The 21,549-nt window shown below is 35.6% G+C and overlaps 1 protein-coding gene across 5 annotated transcripts in view; it reads left to right on the top strand.

Moving 5' to 3' along the window:
* Window positions 1-21,549, top strand: part of MANEA (mannosidase endo-alpha) — a 73,983-nt gene that overhangs the window by 37,763 nt on the left and 14,671 nt on the right. For all 5 annotated transcript variants that reach the window (XM_073893652.1, XM_025862809.2, XM_073893651.1 and 2 more), the window contains one exon: window positions 2,435-2,544. In XM_073893652.1, the coding sequence (XP_073749753.1) occupies window positions 2,435-2,544 (110 nt within the window). The remainder of the gene's footprint in view (window positions 1-2,434; window positions 2,545-21,549) is intronic.

Below are 21,549 nucleotides of genomic sequence, written 5' to 3' on the forward strand. Positions count from 1 at the left end.
GGGAGTCTGTTTGAAGAGTCTCTCCCTCTGCCCCTCCCCCCCACTTGTGCCTGGTGTCTTGCACTGTCTTGTGCTCTGTAAAATCTTTTTTAAAATAATAAAATGAAATGCTAATATTCTAAGGATAGACCTCAAAGAATATCTCTTTTCACTACATAATTGAAATAGTAGAAATATGCAGTAATCTTATTTATAAATGATACTGGTTTATATGTGTTAGAGAAACCTCTGGTTGCTGTGGTGATTCATAACCATTTTAAGTGGTCCAGCCATCCTCAGGAGGAGGACCATCATTGGCTTATTTCCCAGGCCTTTACTTATTCAGAACTCATGAGTAATAAAGTCCAAAAGATACCGTACAAAGATAAATTAGATGGTGGAGCACAGTATGGAGATAGAATTAGACATTTGGAAATGATAATTTGGTACGATAAAAAGCTGAAAGAAAGTAATAATGAGGAACAAAGAACATTCTCAAACCTTAGAGTATAACTTCAGTGAGGATAAGGAGAAAGAAAAATCAGTAGATAAGAATGAAATGGTTAGAGTATTAGGAGAATCAACAATCTAGCAATGCTGTCCAATAGAACTTTCTGTGATAATGAAAATGTTCTTTATCTGTGTTGTTCAGTACAGTAGAAAATACTAGTCACTTTAAAGCTAGAGAATTTCCCAAGCACTGTCATCCTGGGACTTAATCCACTGGTTTTGATGGTTGGTTTACTTCTGTCAGTTACTTTTTTGGGAAGACTGACTTTCTTGTTCATTTACTTCTCTTCATGTTTTTGCCTCAATTTGGACAGGTAATTCCTTAACTGTCTAGCTCTTTGGCTTTAAGAAGTTTTTTGTAATCCATATTTTATTTAATAATTTTTTTCATGGAAATGTTGGCCTATGTAACCTAATCTATTACTAGAAACAGGAATCTTTTGTTTTGAATTTCATGGAAAAATGCTATACTTACAATTTTTCTAGGCTTCATGGCATAATCTTTCTTTTATATGTTCCTCCTTTACTATTTTGTGTCAACTTTTTTTTAAATTTTTTGTAGGATTTTTTCATAAGTTCCATGTTGAGAATTTTTTTTACTGTGACTCTTCATTGGTACTATTCTTTTTATAAGCTAGGCTAGTAGGTAGCTTAGATATTCGATCAATTGTTTCCAGACACTTTTCTTACCAGCACTTTTCTATATATAATATACTCCCTTCATAGCTAACCATAAGCTTCCCTAAAGCACTTCATGTATTATAGATTATTTTATTCTACCTCTTGTGTTCTTATTGCTATTCTTATTTTCAGAGTGGGTAGAGGACATAGACATTTTTTTTTTTTCCTGTAAACTTTAATGAAATTTCTGTCTTGTTTTTCTAGATGGGGCTGCTCTGTACATGGCAGGTCTACTATAAAGTCTTATAATTTAGTTCTCTGCCAGTTTCTAACCTTCGAGTTCCTGTATTTCCACATGCTTCTCTTTTGGTACCATTGTATTTCTCTCCATGCCTTAAATAATGTGTTGGTTGATTTAGAAATAAGTAGCATTTTTCTCATGGCCTTTCTTACAGGGAGAAACTGTAATTGTTTTTTTCTTGAATCTTCTTAATTGCCCCAAATTAGAAGCATCCATGGTATCTTCCAGTAGGTGAATGGATAGACTGTAGTACATCCATGCAATGAGTTATCATGCAGCAGTAAAGAGAATGATCTATAAATCCACAAAAAGACATAAATGAACCTTAATTATGTATTGCTAAGTGTAAGAAGCCAGTCTGTAAAAGTTACTGTTAGGATTCCACCTATGTAGCATTGTGGAAAAGATAAAACAATAGAGATACTGAAAAGATCAGTTATTATCCAGGGAATTGAGGGAGTGAGGGAGGAGGGGTGAATAGATGGATGTCAGAGGGTTCTGAGGTCTGTAAAACTATTCTGCATTATACTGTAATGGTGGGCACATATGCTTATGTCAGAAGCCATACAACTGTACACCACAAAGAGTGAACCCTAATGTAAATTGTGGATTTTGGTTAATAGTGATGTATCAATATTGGTCCATCACATGTAACAAATATACCACATAAAGGCAAGATATTAATAACAAGAACCATATGTGGGTTGGGGAGTGGGTTTGTAAGAGGAGAATATATGGAAACTATACTTTCTGTGCAATTTTTCTGTAAACTTAATCTGGAAAGCAAAACCTATTAACTAAAATATATTCATACTTGATAAAGAGTTCATATATAGACTATTACAAAGTAATTAAATAACCATAGGTAGTATCTAAGTAACAAAACAACAATTTATATGAGAATGTGTTTCTTTTCTGTTGTTAACAATTTGGTCTTTATTCTGCCTTCTTAAATTTTTTTTTAGAATTCCTCCAGTCATTCCTGTTTCTGTATTTATTTTTCTTTTTGGTCTTTTCTATTAGGTGTACTAGCCCTATCTTGGTACCCACCTGGTACAAATGATGAGAATGGAGAAAATACTGATGACTTGGTACCGACTATTTTGGATAAAGCTCATAAATATAATCTGAAGGTATTTAATTTAATTTTTTTTTGGAGATATCGACATATTAGTATCAGGTGTTCAACATAATGATTTGGTGTGTTTATTTTTTGAAATGATCACAAGTCTAGCTAACATTCATTACACAATTACAAATTATTTGTGTGTGTGTGTGTGTGTGTGTTAAGAATTTTTAAGATCTGTTCTCTTTACTGGCGTTCAAATGTATCATACAATGTTAACTGTAGTCACTATGCTGTACATTATATACCTAAGTCTTTTTTATTTTATGACTGGAAGTTTGTACCTTTTAACCATCTTCACCCATTTCACCCCCTCCCCACCCCCACCTCAGACAACCATACATCTGTTATCTGTGTCTGTGAGGTGTTTTAGGATATTTGTCTCTATCTGACAGACTTATTTCACATAGCATAATGTCCTCTAGGTCCATCTATGTTGTAGCAAATGGCAAGATTTCCTTCTTTTCATGGCAGAATAATATTTGCCTTGTATATATACTACATTTCCTTTCTCCATCCATCCATTAATGGACATTTAGGTTATTTCCATTTCTTGGTTATTGTAAATACAGGCACACCTCATTTTGTTGTGCTTAGATTTTGTGCTTTGTAGATACTACACTTTTTAAAAAAAAAAAAATTGAAGTTTTGTGGCAGCCCTGCATATAGTAAATATATTTTCCAACAGCTTTTGCTTCATGTTCTGTGTCACGTTTTGGTAATTCTCACAATATTTCAAACTTTTTCATTATATTTGTTAAGGTGATCTGTGATGAGTGATTATGACTTGCTGAAAGATAAAATGATGGCTAGCATTTTTTTAGCAATAAAGTATCTTTTAAGACACATACATTGTTTTTTAGACATAATGCTATTGCAAACTTAACAGACTACAGTGTAGTGTAAGCTGGATTTTTTTATGCACCGGGAAGCCAAAAAATCCATTTGACTCCTTTTTTTTACAATATTCATTTTATGGTGATGGTCTGGAACAGAACCTGTAACGTCTCTCAGGTATGCTTGTAATTGTGCGGTAAGCATCAGTATTATTTCAAACTTGTTTTTATTCCCTTTGGATAAATACCAGAATTGCTGGATCATATGGTAGTTTTATTCTTAATATTTTTTTCTTTTTTTTCTTTTTTCCCAGCCACCCGATCCCTCCCACCCTCCACCACTCCAGCAACCCCCAGTTTGTTTCCTGAGATTAAGAATTCCTCATATCAGTGAGGTCATATGATACATGTCTTTCTCTGATTGACTTATTTCAGTCAGCATAACACCCTCCAGTTCCATCCACATCATTGCAAATGGCAAGATCTCATTCCTTTTGACGGCTGCATAATATTCCATTGTGTATATATACCACATCTTCTTTAGCCATTCATCTGTTGATGGACATCTTGATTCTTTCCACAGTTTGGCTATTGTGGACATTGCTGCTATAAACATTGGGGTGCATGTACCCCTTCGGATCCCTACATTTGTATCTTTGTGGTAAATACCCAGTAGTGCAATTGCTGGATCGTATGGTAGCTCTATTTTCAACTGTTTGAGGAACCTCCATACTGTTTTCCAGAGTGGCTGCACCAGCTTGCATTCCCACCAACAGTGTAGGAGGGTTCCCCTTTCTCCACATCCCCGCCAACATCTGTCGTTTCCTGACTTAATTTTAGCCATTCTGACGGGTGTGAGGTGGTATCTCATTGAGGTTTTGATTTGGATTTCCCTGATGCCGAGCGATGTTGAGCACTTTTTCATGTGTCTTTTGGCCATTTGGATGTCTTCTTTGGAAAAATGTCTGTTCATGTCTTCTGCCCATTTCTTGATTGGATTATTTGTTCTTTGGGTGTTGAGTTTAATAAGTTCTTTATAGATTTTGGATACTAGCCCTTATTTTTAATATTTTAAAGTACTTCCATAGTGTTTTCCATAGTGGCTGCATCGATTTACATTCCCACCAACAGTGCACAAGGGTTCCCTTTTCTCCCCATCCTCTCCAACCCTTGTTATTTCTTAAAGATTGATTTATTTGAGAGAGAGAGAGGGTATGTGCATGCATGAATGGGGCTAGGGGCAGAGGGAGAGAAAGAGCATCTCAAGCAGACTCCATGTTGAGCACAGGGCCTGATACAGGACTCGATCCTGAGATCATGACCTGGCCAAAACCAAGTGTTGGATGCTCAACTGACTGAGCCATCCAGGTGCTCCCAACACTGGTTATTTCTTGTCTTTTTGATAATAGCCATACTAACAGAAGTGAGGTGCATCTCATTGTGGTTTGATTTGCATTTCCCTGATAATTAGTGAGGAATGAGCACCTTTTCAGGTACCTGTTGGCCATCCAGATATCTTCTTAGGAAAATTATTCAGAACTTCTGCCCCTTTTTTAATTGGATTGTATGCTTTTTTAAATTGATTTTGGATATTAACTCCTTATCAGATATATGATATTAAATATTTTCTCCCATTTGCTAGGTTGCCTTTCACTTTGTTGTGCAGAAGCCTTTTAGTTTGATGTAGTCCCACTTATTTTTGCTTTTACCTTATGATGTCAAATCCAAAATATCATCTCTAAGACCTTTCTCAAGGGGCTTATCACCTATGTTGTCTTCCAAAAGTTTTATACTTTCTACACTTACGTTTAGGATTTTAATCCATTTTGAGTTAATTTTGTTTTTTTTTTTTTAAAGATTTTATTTATTTGAGAGAGAGAGAGCACAAGTGAGCACAAGCAGGGGGAGGGGCACAGGGACAGGGAGAAGCAGACTCCCTACTGAGCAAGGGAGCCCGACATGGGGCTTGATCCCAGGACCCCGGGATCATGACCTGAGCCGAAGGCAGTCACTTAACCAACTGAGCCACCCAGGCGCCCCATCCATTTTGAGTTAATTTTGTATATGGTGTAATTTAGTGGTTCATTTTCATTTTTTTTTTTTTTGCATGTAGCTCTCCAGGTTTCCAGACACAATTTATTGAAGAGACTGGCCTTTCCCCATTGTGTATTCTTGGCTCTGTGGTTGAAGATTAATTGACGATATCTGCATGGATTTTTCTGGGAGGGAGGGAGGCTTTCTATTTTGTGTGTTCCATTGATCTGTGTCTGGTTTTGTTTTGTTGTTGTTTTTTTTTGTTAGTGTTTTTGTGAGTACCATACTGTTTTGTTTACTGTAGCTTTTTTTTTGTTTATTTTAAATATTTTTATTATTTGACAGAGAGAGAGAGTGAGAGCAGGAACACAGCAGGGGGAGTGGGAGAGGGAGAAGCAGGCTTCCCGTGAGCAGGGAGCCCAATGTGGGGCTTGATCCCAGGATACTGGGATCATGACCTGAGCCAAAGGCAGACGCTTAACTGACTGAGCCACCCAGGTGCCCTGATTACTGTAGCTTTGTAATATAATTTGAAATTAGTGACCTCGATGCTTCCAGGTTTGTTTTTCTTTCTTAAGATTGCTTTGGTTCTCTCTTGTGGTTCCATACAAATTTTAGGAATATTTGTTCCATTTCTGTTGAAAATGTCATTGGAATATTCATAGGGATTGTATTGAATCTATAGATTGCTTTGTGTAGTATGGACATTTTAACAATAATAGTTCTTTTAGTTTATGAGCATGGGGTATCTTTCTGTTTTTTCTTCACTTTGTTTTCATTAATGTCTTATACTTGTCAGTGTCCAGATCTTTCACCTTCTTAGTAAAATTTATTCCAGTATTTTATTATTTTTGATGCAATTGTAGATGGATTTTCTTGATTTCTCTTTCTGTTAGTTCATTATTAGTGAATAGAAATATGAACATTTTCATATACTGATTTTGTATTCTACGACTTTACTAAATTTTGTATTCTGCAACTTTACTAAATTAGAATAAAACAATAAATTGTTTATTCTAAAGTTTTTTGATGAAGTTTTAGACTTTTCTATGTCATATGTCATCTGTAAATAATGAGTTTTGTTTCTTCTTTTCTAATTTGTATTCCTTTCATTTCTTTTTCTTGCATTGTTACTCTGGCTGAGAATTCCAATGTTGTGTTGAATAAAGTGATGAGAGTAGGCATCCTTATCTTGTTCATGATCTTAGAGGAAAATACATTCAGTATTTCTCCATTGGGTATGATGTTAGCTTGGGGCTTCTCATATAGCCTTTACTATGTTGAGGTACATTTCCTCTGTACCCACTTTGTTGATAGTTTTATCATAAATGGATGTTGAATCTTGGTGAATGCTTTTTTTCTCCATCTATTTAGATGATATCCTTTTTTTTTGTTTATTAACATATAATGTATTACTTGTTTTAGGGATATAGGTCTGTGATTCATCAGTCTCACAAAATATACAGCACTCACCACAACACATACCCTCCCCAGTGTCCATCACCCAGCCACCCTATCCCTCCCACCCACTCCATTCCAGCAACCCTCAGTTTGTTTCCTGAGATTAAGAGTCTCTTATGATTTGTCTCCCTCTCTGGTTTCTTCTTGTTTCATTTTTCCTCTCTTTCCCTATGATCCTCTGCCTTGTTTCTCAAATTCCACATATCAGTGAGATCATATGATAATTGTCTTTCTCTGATTGACTTATTTCGCTTAGCATAATACCCTCTAGTTCCATCCACGTCATTGCAAATGGCAAGATTTCATTTTTTGGTGGCTGCATAATATTCCATTGTGTGTGTGTGTGTGTGTGCGTGTGTGTGTATACACACACACACACACCACATTTTTATCCATTCATCTGTCCATGGACATCTGGGCTCTTTCCATATTTTGGCTACTGTGGACATTGCTGCAATAAACATTGGGGTGCATGTGGCCCTTCGGATCCCTACATTTGTATCTCTGGGGTAAATACCCAGTAGTGCAATTGCTGGGTCATAGGGTAGCTCTATTTTTAACTTTTTGAGGAACCTCCATACTGTTTTCCAGACCCACCAGGTCTGGAATGCACCAGCTTGCATTCCCACCAACAGTGTAGGAGCGTTCTCCTTTCTCCGCATCCTCGCCAACATCTGTCATTTCTTGACTTGTTAATTTTAGCCATTCTGACTGGTGTGAGGTGGTATCTCATTGTGGTTTTGATTTGTATTTCCCTGATGCCGAGTGATGTCTTTGAGCACTTTTTCATGTGTCTGTTGGCCATTTGGATGTCTTCTTTGGAGAAATGTCTGTTCATGTCTTCTGCCCATTTCTTGATTGGATTATTTGTTCTTTGTGTGTTGAGTTTGATAAGTTCTTTATAGATTCTTTGTAGATTTTGGATACTAGCCCTTTATCTGATATGTCATTTGCAAATATCTTCTCCAATTCTGTCAGTTGTCTTTTGGTTTTGTTGACTGTTTCCTTTGCTGTGCTAAAGCTTTTTATCTTGATGAAGTCCCAGTTGTTCATTTTTGCCCTTGCTTCCCTTGCCTTGGGTGATGTTTCTAGGAAGAAGTTGCTGTGGCGAGGTCAGAGAGGTTGCTGTCTTTGTTCTCCTCAAGGATTTTGATGGATTCCTGTCTCACATTTAGGTCTTTCATCCATTGAGTCTATTTTTGTCTGTGGTGTAAGGAAATGGTCCAGTTTCATTCTTCTGCATGTGGCTGTCCAATTTTCCCAACACCATTTGTTGAAGAGACTTTTTTCCATTGGACATTCTTTCCTGCTTTGTCGAAGATTAGTTGACCATAGAGTTGAGGGTCCATTTCTGGGCTCTCTATTCTGTTCCACTGATCTATGTGTCTGTTTTTGTGCCAGTACCATACTGTCTTGATGATTACAGCTTTGTATTAGAGCTTGAAGTCCAGAATCATGATGCCACCAGCTTTGGTTTTCTTTTTCAACATTCCCCTTTTATTCTTGATTAATGTTGTGTTTCACATTGACTGATTTGCTGATGTCAAACCATTCTTGCACTCCTGGAATAAATCCCATTTAATCATGGTGTATGATCTTTTTAATGTATTGTTGAACTCAGTTTATTAATATAAGGTTTTTGCTTCTCTGTCCTCATGATTGTGGATTGCTGCACTGATAGTGAAGTTTATGGTTAGATTGTGGCTGAGCCTGTCCTATCCATTTCAACATGGGTTTTTTTCTTGTTAGCCTGATGTATAGAAGTAACTCAGCTGTTGTTTGGAATTTCTTACAGAGGAAATTATTCTGTACATATTTGTAGACCTGGTATATCCATGGGAGGAGGTGAGTTAAGGATCCTCCTATGTCACCATCTTGAACTGGATCTTCTGAAGATATTTCATTTTATTATCAAGCTACTCAAGTTAATTCTTTTGGACATGAGTATATTAGTTTTTGGAATAGTTATTTTTATTAAAAATGTGTGAAAATATGAATGAGAATCTTTTCTAATACTGTATTTTTTCATAAAAAATTTTTATCATGAATTCCAAAGCTTGTGTACATTATAATTTATTAAAGATCTCTACTATTTTAAATACATATATTACATTCATTTATTTATTGTTTACTAGTAGAAAAGGATTGAAGTGTTCTTTTATGAAGATAATATAGTAATTAGATTTACATGTTTAAATATTTTAGATGTCAAAGATGTACTAAAAACAAGTGTTAACAATGTGAATTTAAGTATTTATAAAGTAATTGGAAAACAAACTGCCACTCAAAATTTGTCAAAATCTGATATTTACTTAAGCTGTATTTAACACATACACCCCTCCCCCGCACAAACACACATCTGTTTATATACATATAAGATGCAGGTGAAAGTCTGAAGACCAAGTATATTCTTTTTTGTTTTGTTTTTAAGATTTTATTTATTTTTTTGTCAGGTAGAGAGAGCACAGCAGGGGGAGCAGCAGGCAGAAGGAGAAGCAAGCTCCCTGCTGAGCAAGGAGCCTGATGCAGGAACTCAATCCCAGGACCCTGGGATCATGACCTGAGCAGATGCTTAACTGACTGAGCCACCCAGGCATCCCAGACCAAGTATATTCTACCCATATATTAAAGTGTGTTACAAATGGAGGAAGTTTTTTTCACAGTATAAGATTTTATTTCTTTTGGAAATTAATGAATCATGGAAACAAATAGAAATGATGATTAAAAGGATTTCAGTAGCACTGCAAAGGAAAATTTTGTACTAAATAGCAAGAGGATAAGCATTGTTTTTATCCACAGATACTTTTCAAAAACTGGTTATGTAGAAGGTGGCAACATTAATCATAATAAATTCTCAAGAACTATAACCATATATTCTGCATTCTTTGGCCATATTCAGTATAACTAAGCAACAATTAAGGCCAAATGAAACATTTAAAAGGTATCAAATTTAAAAAATTTTAATTGTAAAATTCTAATTAAAATAACAAAAAGAAAAATCAAGAGTGAAGTTTAAGATGATATAAAAATAGCACTGAGAAAATTACTGCATTATTGATACTAGTGGGATAGCAATAATCTAAAAGGGAGGGGAGGAATTAATAAGGATTAAATAAACAATTAAATAGAATACAAAACCTTCAAATCAGTAGCCTGGATAAATCCATCATTTTTTTCACTTATAAAATAGAAAAGTCACTGGTGAGATTAAAAAAGAAAAAAAAAATAGAGAAAATATATCAAAGATTAAAAGGGAGTATACCCATAGATACAGAAGAGAGTTTAGATTTTATATCACCATATTTAAAATGTATAAGAAATGGGGCATTTTCTTAGAAAATACAAAAACATAAATTTATGTATAGAAAGAAGTTTAAATCTGAATTGACTTGTATCCTAGAAAAAATTCTAAAAGTTTCTTGAACATGTCTTCCCAGAGCATCAGATTTCACCTGGCACTTCTCGTCAACCTTTGAGAAACAGCAGATTCTTATGATACTGAAATATAATGGAAAGCTGCTTTAACAAATTACCCTAAAATTCTGCAGTTTAAAGCAACAAACCTGTATTATCTCACCCACTGTCGGAAAGTTGAGAATCTGGAAATCGCTTAACCTGGTGGGTCTGGTCAGGTTTTACCAAGAGGTTACAGTCAATCTGTTTACTGGTGCTGTAATTATCTCTGAAGACTGTAGGATCCTTCCAAGCTTTCTCATGTGAGGATTAACAGGCCTCAGTTCCTTTCAGCTATTGGAATGGGAGTTTGGGTTCTTCTAAGCCTCTCCACAGAGCTACCTGAGTCTCCTTAAGACATCGCAGCTAGTTCCCCATAGTGAATGATCTGAGGGAGTCCAGTGGAGAAGCTGCAGTGTTTTCTTGACCTAATCTTAGAAGTGACTATCTCTTTTGCCCTATTCTACTGGTTTATCTACTGAATAAACCAACCAAACAAGTATAGCATGAGAAAGATTTATAGACTGGGGCACCTAGGTGGCTCAGTCAGTTAAGCATCTGCCTTCAGCCCGGGTTGTGATCTCGGGGTCCTGGGATCGAGCCCCGAGTTGGACTCCCTGCTCGGGGCGGGGGGAGTCTGTCTGCCCTTACCTTCCACTTGCGTGCTCTCTCTCTCTCAAATAAATAAATAAAAAATCTTTTAAAAAAGATTTATAGACTGATCTTACTAATGAAAACATGTGCAAAATTTCTGAAGAAAACTTAGATAAGAAGTGTTTATTAGCAAGAATCTAAGAATGGTTTCAAGAGTATGAAATCTGAATCCAAATCTCTGCATTCACTCCTGACTCAGCCACTTATAAGAACTATGTAACTCGTATGCCTCAGTTTTCTCATTTCTCAAATGGAAGAAGTAAGAAAATGTACTTTACAGAGTGATTATAAAGATTACATGAGGTAGTATATGAAAAGTACTCAGTGTCTGGCACACAGTAAGCACTATATTAAGTAAATAAAACTTGATTATTTGCTGGAGATAAAATAACAGGTACTGAAATTTCAAGGAAATAACTCATTAATAAATCTGTTGTGAGTTCTTTAACTTGACAGATGAGGTCTTTTACTAACCTATATCAAACACCATCTTTTTGTTTTAAGATTTTATTTATGAGATCGAGAAAGTATGAGTAGGGGGAGGGGCAGAGGGAGAAGCGGACTCCCGACTGAGCAGGGAGCCAGATGGCTAGATCCCAGGACCCTGAGATCATGACCTAAGCCGAAGGCAGACGCTTAACCCACTGAGTCACCCAGGCGCCCCTCAAACACCATCCTTAATGGAAAAACAGTGGTATCATGCTCATTAAGCCAAGATCAATCAAGAATGCCATCTGTCATCTGTATTATTTAATACTGTTATAGAGAATTTTTTTTTTTTAAGATTTTATATATTTATTTGACAGAGTGAGCACAAGCAGGGAGAGAGGCAGAGGGAGAAACAGACTCCCCACTGAGCAAGGAACCCAATGCAGGGCTCAATCGCAGGACTCTGGATCATGACCTGAGCCGAAGGCGGGAACCGACTGAACCACCCAGATGCCCCTGTTACAGTGTTTCTGAACAAATCATTTTAACTAAAAAATACAAAAAGAAAAAATGTTCTAAGTAAAATTACCATTCTTTGCAAATAGAAAATATCTATAAAACTCATGAAAAGTATCTAAAAACTTGTATGTAATGAGTCCAGTAAGGTGGTTGAAACCAAAGAATATTTGAGTCAATAGGATTCCTATATTAACGGGAAAAATGGAAAACATGTACACTGAAAATAGCATAGCCATAGATTTACGAAGAAATCTTTGGCATTTTATGAAAGGATATAAAAGACTTGCATAAATAGAGAAACATGAATTTAATGTGAAGAGTCAAAATTTCCAAGTGGCCATTCTTTTGATCATTTGCATTTTATATATACATTTTAAAGATTTTATCCATTCATTTGAGAGAGAGAGCGCATGCGAGCATGAGTGTTGGGGAGGGATAAAGGCAGAGGGAGAAGCAGACTCCGCGCTGAGCAGGGAGCCCGATGTGGGGCTCCATCTGAGGACCCCAAGATCATGACCTGAGCCGAAGACATGTTTAACCAACTGAGCCACCCAGGTGCCCCCTGTATTTTATATTTTAATATAATATATAAATTTAATCCCAATGAAAAATTCTAATGAGATTTTAAATGCAGAATTTAACCACCTAATCCTAAAGTTTATAAATGTTAGAAGAAAGTAAGACTTTTAGGGGCACCTGGGTGGTTCAGTTGATTAAGCGTCTGACTTCAGCTCAGGTCATGGTCTCAGGGTCATGCTGAGATTGAGCCCCCTGTTGGACTCTGGGCTCAGCGGGAGTCTGCTTTTCCCTCGCCCTCTGCCCCTCCCCCACTCATACTCACTCACATGTGCGCTTTCTCTAAAAAATAAAATCTTTTTTTTTTAAGATTCTATTTATTTGACAGCAGAGGGAAAAGGAGAAGCAGACTCCCTGCTGAGTAGGGGCCCGATGTGGGACCTGATCCCAAGACGCTGGGATCATGACCTGAGCAGAAGGCAGAAGCTTAACTAACTGAGCCGCTCAGGCACCCTTTTTAAATTTTTTTAAAGATTTTATTTAAAATATATATTTTTTTAATTTTTTTTTTTTTTATTAGAGAGAGAGCACAAGCAGGGGGAGCTGCAGGCAGAGGGAGAGGGAGAAGCAGGGTCCCTGCTGACCAAGAAGCCCAATTCAGGGCTGGATCTCAGGACCCTGGGATCATAACCTGAGCCGAAGGCAGACGCTTAACCAACTGAGCCACCCAGGTGCCCCTAATATATAAAATCTTAAAAAAAAAAAGACTTCAAAAAATGTTAATTAATGAAGGGAAAACTTGTTTGTCCAAATAATGAAATGTACTATAAAATGACAGATATTAGGAGTATGGCACTAGCATTAGGATACAGAAAGAGATCAATGAAACATAATAATCCAAAAACAAAGCACTTTATATGAGATTCTAGTATATAATTCAAGAATCATTTAGAATGAAGTGTAAAAGGAATGTTTATTAATAACCTTGTCTTCCTGATACTTATTTAGTTTTTCATTATCTGTTCTACTGTTCTTAAGCAATAATTTTCATGTCCAATAATTCTTAGATTGCTCATTTTTCATGTTTATTCCTGTTTTTTAAGGTAGTGTCTTAGCAAATCTTAATGAAAATGTGAATCAGAGTATCTTTTCACTAGAGACTATTTAGTCTGAATTCTCAGGTTCTTACCACTCTTAAAAATCACTGAGGGTTTTTATTTGCTCTGAAATGTCTTGAAGTTTATATATCCTAATGGAAGACAGTCTGGTTTGTCCGGTACAGGTAAGTTAAGTGAGGTCTTTAAGAGATGATGTAGACCTCTGTTGAAATATTTATTTCCAAATAAAAATCTGAAAAATGAGTTTTAAGACTTCTTTTGCAGCTTAAGGAATCAGTAATTTATCAGGGAGTGGAACTAGAACTCTAGGGAAACAGGATCAGCTAAATAGGCAAGTTCTTTTTTATTCCCCCCTAATTCCTGTCCATAAAGCCTTCTTTTTCTACTTTATAATCCTAAAGCTCCTAAGGCAGCAGCATCACCTAAATTAGCTGACTGGAAAGAGCTGTCATTTGCCACGTCCCCCAGTACCATTCAGTAAGCTCTCATTAGCACTTGAAATCTGCAAATACACAGACCTTGCAAATTCTGGCACCAGGTCTGAAACTGGATAAGTAATATGATTTATCTTCCCCCAAACAGGTCCAAAGGCCACTCTTCTGTCCATGTAATTCTAAGTTCTGTAATCCTGGGACATGAGAGGGAAGAGGCCTTCACAACTCAAGAAAGCTGGCCTTTAAGTATGTACTTTCAGGAGTTTAAAGGTAAAGTGAGGATGTTCTGGTGCATGAGGATAGGTTTGGTTTTCTCCTCTGTAAAGCTTCCTGTTTAGGAGAATGTGGCAAAGATATATCTAATTGCCAACGTATTTGGTCTTGCTGTGCTTCAGCTTTTATATCAAATGATCAGAATCATTTGGAACCAGACAGGCTAATATTTTACAAAATGTTTAGGATAATTTCTTGGCCTTGTGTCTGGGGAGCAACTATGCAGTGCTTACAAAAATAGACCAGGAACCATGAGACTGGAGTTAATCTCAGCTCTGGAATTTTATATTAATTACTTCATCTTCTTGGCTTATCATCCTCATTTGTAAAATGACAGGATGAAACCGTAAGATGGTTTTAGTTATTGAGTTTTTGTGATTTCTGTAGTGTTGTTGAGCAGATATTTCTTATAATTAAAGTGTAATATATCCTGTTTATATAAAGAATGGAAACTGCTAATAAAAGAAGAGTTAATGCTTAAATAATGACAGTAACTTACTAAAATTAAAGTTCTAAGGCAGTAATAGAAGAGATGAATAATATTGTGAGTTCTGTGCTAAGAAACTGTGGCCTACAATCTGCATAACTTACCACACCTGAAACTTTAAGAGTAAAATAAGTGGGTTTATTAGTAACAGCTCTTTTTGCCCTTGCTAATTTTCAGCACAAGAAAATAATCTCCCCTTTTCTACAATTTGATTAGTATAGAATTGCTTAGCCCCTTCCTGCCAAAAAAGCAGCCCTTCAATTTATCAGTTTTATTTTTAAAATATTCTAATAGGTTTTTAAAATATTCTAACAGTTTTAATGCATTAATTCTATTCGGTCTTGATTGATAGAATTAATCATTCTTTCCTCAGGTTTGTTTTACTCTTCCCTTTCTACTTTTTGAGCTAAAAATGTCTTTCCTTTTTTTTCTCTTTTTTTGTTTTAGGAATAGAGAGTTTGTTAAGAAATGAGTTTGTCTCACAGTTAAGCTTTTGTCATAGCTTATTAGTTTTGATTACATAAGGGTTTAACTAGTATTTTAGGTGAGTGCTTTTAAGTCAAACAAATGAGCAAGAATAACAAAAATGTTTGACACTTTAGTTACTTGTTTTGCTTTATCTCTAGCAAACGTGGACTAATTTTTTTGGGGGGGCAGAGTAAATGAGTAAAGCAAAATATAAATTATGAGTTTCAAGTTATCTGCTCTTTGACATATTTGTTAGCATATTCATTGGAACAAGGACTGTTTTAGCACTTTTTAAGCATATAATAAAAATCAGAGCTGGGTCTTTTCCACTATATCTTTGCCATCCTCCTGTCTCTTTAAGAACATAGCAGTGAGGGGCTCTCCTGGGTGGCTCAGTAGGTTGAGCGTCAGACTCTTGATTTTGGCTCAGGTCGTGATCTCAGGGTCTTGAGATGGAGCCTTCTGTGGGGCTCCCCACTCAGTGGGGAGTCTAATGTTCTCCTTCCTCTCTCTCTCTGCCCTTTACCCCTGTTCGCACACTCTAAAAGAAATAAATTAAAAACAACAACAACAACAACAAACCCACAGTGGTGAAACAGTGTTTGAGTGAAACACATTTTGGTAGATTGTGTCACTCTTTAGTCAACAGTCCTTTTTCCCTTCCCCTCCATGGAAAAGAGTGAATGTACCTACTGACCCATTGATGTTGGCCTTGGCCTCATGGCTTGCTTTGGCTAATAAGATGTGAAAAAACATAATATATACCATACCTGAGCATAAACACCAGATATGCTTCCATGGTTGTATTCCTTTTCTATAAGAACAGCATGCCTCCGGTGCTCTTTCTTCCTAGGCCCCCAGAATGATAGGCACATGGAGCAGATCTGAACCTGACCCACAGTCTGGAGCAGAGCCATCATAGCCAGTCCATATAACTATGTGCAACAAACAAATGTTTGTCTTTGAAAGCCACGGCGATTGTGGGTTGTTAATTATATAACATCATCACATCACAATCTGACTGAATTAAACCACCCATCTAGGTAAAAGAAAATCAGGAGGATCCAGTGAAAGAACCAACTTAGCCACTGATGGTCTTGCATTTTAACAATTTTGTATTTTAAAATAGCAAGTGTTTTTCTATGTTATATATAAATCACATTTCTCATACTGTTAGTTTACCAGCATCCATTATTTATTTGGCCTATGGCTCTAGAGTCATAGGCCAAATAAATGAAAATTCTGTTTCTCAGGTTCATGCAGATTTTTGGCTATGTTAAAAGTTGCATGTAGTATGTTTGTGTTTTTTCTTTTTAAGATTATTTTTCAGCTCCATTTGAAAGATGTTATAGTATCAATGATCTCCTCCCCCCCCTTTTTTTTCCTTCCTTGTTCTTGAGTTATAGGGTGAATTTGTTGTGAAAACTTGGTAAATCTCACCTAAATGGGGTATATAAATGGCAGACCTAGAGTTTGTTAACCAATTTTGCATGGAAATCTTCCACTCATGTATTCATTCAGGTGCTATTCCAGATGCTGGTAGTATTAAGAATAATATAATCTCTCTGTATCTTAAGGGGCTTTGCAGTTTGGTGGAGGTCAGAGACAAACACAAGTAATTGCGGGAAGAGAAAAGTACTAAGTATTATAGCACCATATAGGTGTAGGAGGACCTCATTTGTATTCTAGGAGATGAAGGGTATAGAGGAGTGAAGATGGGGTGTGGAGGAGTTGGAGGAGGAAAGCTTGATCTGATTTTTACCTCCTTTTTTGGGATATAACCAGCATATAACACATAAATTAAGGTTTACAACACACTGATAAATTTATACTGTAGTATGATTGCCATTGTAGCACTAACTAATACCTCTATCATGTCACATAATTATAATCTCCTCTAGTGATGGGAACAATTAAGATCTAGTCTTTATAATACAGTTTTGTTGTGTATAACCACTGTGCTGTGTGTTATATCTCCATGGATTCTATCTACTAGTTGCAAGTATATACCCTTAAACAAAATCACTCCCATTCCTCCAGCCCCCAGGCCCTAGCAACACCATTCTATTGGTTTTTTGTGGTGTTTTTTTGTTTGTTTGCATTCATTTTCTTTTAGATTCCACGTATAAGAGATATCCTAAATTGTCTGTCTTTGACCTATCTCACTTACCTTAATGACCTCATGGTCTACCCATGTTGTCACACATAGCAGGATTTCTTTTTTTCTCATGGCTGAATAGCATTCCATTGTGTATATATACATTTTCCTTATCCATTCATCCATTGGACACTTACATTGTTGCCATATATTGTCTATTGTAAATAATGCTGGAAGGAACATGAGGGTGGCAGATATCCTTTGGGGATAGTGATTTCATTTCCTTTGAATAAATACTCTGAAGTGAAATTTCTATATTATGCTGTCTTTAATTTTTTAAGGAACCTCCATACTGCTTTCTATAGTAGCTGCACCAGTTTACCTTACCACTACCAGTACACAAGAGTTCCCTTTTCTCCACATCTTAATCAACAATTCTTTTTGATGATAGCACCTCACATCTGTTATTATGGCCATCTTATTTTGGTTTTTATTTGCATTTCCCTCATGATTAGTGATACTGAGCACCTTTTCATGTACCTGTTGGCCATTTGGATATCTTCTTTGGAAAAAATGTCTCTACTCTTCCTCTGCCCATTTTTTAATCAGATTTTTTTAATTGAATTGTATGAGTTCTTTATAAATTTTGGATATTAACTCCTTATCCAGTACATGGTTTGCAGATATTTCCTACCATTCCATAGCTGTCTTTTCATTTTATTGTTTCTCTTCTACAGTGTAGATTTTAAATTTGATATAGTCCCACTTACTGATTTTTTTTTCTTTTGTCATTTGTACTTTTGTTGTCATATACAAAGTATCATATCAAGACCAATGTCAAGAAGGTTCTTACCCATGTTTTTTTCCTAAGAGTTTTGCAGTTTCAGGTCTTAGGCCTAAGTCTTCAAGTCCCTCTCAAGGCAATTTTTGTGAGTTGTATAAATTAGGGGTCCAATTTTCTTTTTCTACATGTGGTTATACAGTTTTCCCAGCACCATTTGTTAATTATCTTTTCTTCACTGGATGTTCCTGACCCCCTTACCAAATACTAATTGACCTTATATGCAGGGACTTAATTCTGGGCTCTTTATTTTGTTCCATTGGTCCATGTGTCTATCTTAACACCAGTACCAAATTTTAATTACCATAGCTTCGTAGTATAGTTTGAAATTAGGAAGTGTGATAGCTCTAGTTTTATTGTTCTTTCCCATGATTATTATATCTATTAGGGATCTTCTGTGGTTCTAAACAAATTTGAGCATTGTTTTTTCTATTTCTGTGAAAAATTACATTGGATTTGGATAGGAATTGCATTGAATCTATAGACTGCTTTGGGTAGCATGAACATCTTAACAATATTATCTCTTGAAACTGTGAACATGAGATGTCTTTCCATTTGTTTATGTTGTCTTCAATTTCTTTTAGCAAAGTTATGTAGTTTTCATTATACAGATCTTTTACTTCCTTGGTTAAATTTATTCCTCTGTATTTATTATTGTTTTTGATGTGTTTGTGAATGAGATAGATTTTTTTTTTCCTTTTCAGATGTATGTTAGTGTATAGAATGCAACTGATTTCTGTATATTGGTTTTAATTTGTGCAGCTTTACTGAAGTCACTGATTAGATCCATTAATTTGAGTCTTCGGGATTTTCAATATATAGGGTCCTATCATCTGCAAATAATGACAGTTTTACTTATTCCTTTCCTATTTGGATACCTTATATATCTTTGTTTTGCCTGATTGCTCTAGCTAGGACTTGTATGGGCTATTTTGAAAAAGAGTGGTAAGGTGAGCATACTTGTCTTGTTCCTGATCTTAGAGGAAAAATTTTCAATTTTTCCCTGACTATAATGTTAGCTGTGAGTCTGTTGTATTTTGCCTTTAATATCATTAAATATGTTCTTTTGCCTCTCTTTTCATAGGATCTATAGTTTTCCATCCATCCCTATAGCATCATCATCTAGCTTTGGCATCAGGATAATGCTGGCTTCATAAAATGAGTTTAGAAGTGTTCCCTCCTCTTCTAGTTCTTATAAAAAAAATTGAAAAGTACTGGCATTAATTCTTCTTTAAATATTTGGCAGAATTGCCCAATTAAGTAAGACATCTGGTCATGGGATTTCAGTTGTCAGGAAGTTTTTGATAATGATTCAATCTCCTCACATGTTACTGTTCAGACATTCCTATTTCTGTGTCTCTACGAAATTATCCATTTCTTTGAGGTCATATAATTATTCATAGTAGTCTCTTATCCTATTTATTTTGGTAGTGTCTGTTGTAATTTCTTTTTATTTGAGCCTTCTGTCTCATATACTCAGTCTCACTTAAGAGTTGTAAATTTTATCTTTCAGAAAAACAGGATCTTAGTTTCATTGATCTTTTTTATTGCTTTTCTGGTTTCCATTTACTTTTGCTCTGATCTTTATTATTTCCTTCCTTACGCTAACTCTGGGCTTAGTTTGTTCTCTTTCTAGTTCCTTGAGGTGTAAAGTTAAGGCTGTTTATTTATGATCTTTCTCATTTCTTAATATGTACATTCATCACTATAAACTTCTGTCTCAGAACTAGTTTTGCAGCATTCCATTGGTTTTGGTATGTTGTGTTTCCATTGTCATTTGAGATATTCTTTGATTTCTTTTTTTTTTAATTGGATATAATTGACATGTAGCATATATATTAGTTTCCAATGTAAAGTGTAAGGATTTTATATTTCTGTATATTGTGGAATGATCACCACAATTAGTTAACATCCGCCACCATACATAATTATAAAGTTTTCTTGTGATAAAATCTTTTAAGATCTACTCTCTTAGCAAATTTCAGATGTGTAGTGAAGTATTAGGAACCATAGTCACCATGCTATACATTACATCCCCATGACTGACATTTTTTATAACTGGAAATCAGTACATTTTAAACACCTTTGCCCACATCCCTCAACCTCCTGCCCTTTGCTTTGTGAGCTTGGTTTGTTCCACATTTAAGTGAGATCAAACAGCATTTCTTTCTCTGACTTATTTTACTTAGCATAATTGCCTCAAGGTTTACCCATGTTGTCACAAATGGCAAAATTTTATTCTTCATTCTTTATTATGGCTGAATAAAATTCCATTGTGTGTGTGTGTGTGTGCGTGTGCGCGTGTGCATGTGTGTGTGTGTATACACATACATTCTGCTACTTCTTTACCCATTCATCCTTCACTGGACATATAGGTTGTTCTGTTGTCTTGGCTATTGGCAATAATGCAGCTTAGTAATATTTTGTTGATGATTTTTGCATCTGTGTTCATCATGGATGTTGGCCTGTAATTTTCTTTTCTTGTGGCATCCTTGTCTGGTTTGGGTATCAGGGTAATGCTAATCTTGTAAAATTAGTTTGGAAGAGTTTGCTTCTCTTCTGTATTTTGGAAGAGTAGAGATTGCTATAAATTCTTTGAATATTTGGTAGAATTTGCCAACAAAGCATTCTGTCCCTGAACTTTTGTTTATTGGAAGTTTTTGATTACTGACTCAATCTCCTTACCAATAATTGGTTTGTTCAGATTTTCTTTCTTCGTGATGAAGTCTCAGAAGGTTGTATGTTTCTAGAAACTTATTCATTTTTCTAGGTTGTTCAATTTGTCAGCATATAATTTTTCATTGTAGTTTTTATGATCCTTTGTATTTCTGTGGTTTATTTGTAACATCTCTTTCATTTCTGTTTTTTTGAGTTTTCTTTGTGAGTCTAGTTAAAGGTTTGTCAATTTTGTTTAAATTTTCAAAGAAATAGCTCTTGGTTTCTTCTTTTCTATTGTCATTTTAGTCTCTATTCCCTATATAAAACTCCAAACTTTGTTATATTTATTTTCATATATAGCTCCAAACTTTTTGTTTTGTTTTGTTTTTTTTCTAGTTCCTTGACGTGTAAAGTTAGGTTGTTCGTTTGAGATTTTTTTATTTCTGAAGGTAAGCATGTATTGCTATAAACTCCCCTCTTAAGTTTTTGTATTTTTTATTTCTATTTTCTTTGTCTCATTTTTTTTTTATGTTCAGTTAGCCACTCTATAGTATACATTATTAGTTTTTGATGTAGTAGTGTTCAATGACTCATTAGTTGTGTATAAAACACCCAGTGCTCACCACAACACGTGCCCTCTTTAATACCCACCACCCGGTTATCCTCTCCCCCCCACCCCCCTCCCCTCTGAAACCCTCAGTTTGCTTCCCGGGGTCCATAGTCTCTCGTGGTT

The sequence above is a fragment of the Callorhinus ursinus genome, unplaced genomic scaffold, assembly GCF_003265705.2.
Source record: "Callorhinus ursinus isolate GAN/ISIS: 27379988/994484 unplaced genomic scaffold, GSC_fseal_2.0 scaffold6, whole genome shotgun sequence".
NCBI lineage: Eukaryota > Metazoa > Chordata > Mammalia > Carnivora > Otariidae > Callorhinus > Callorhinus ursinus.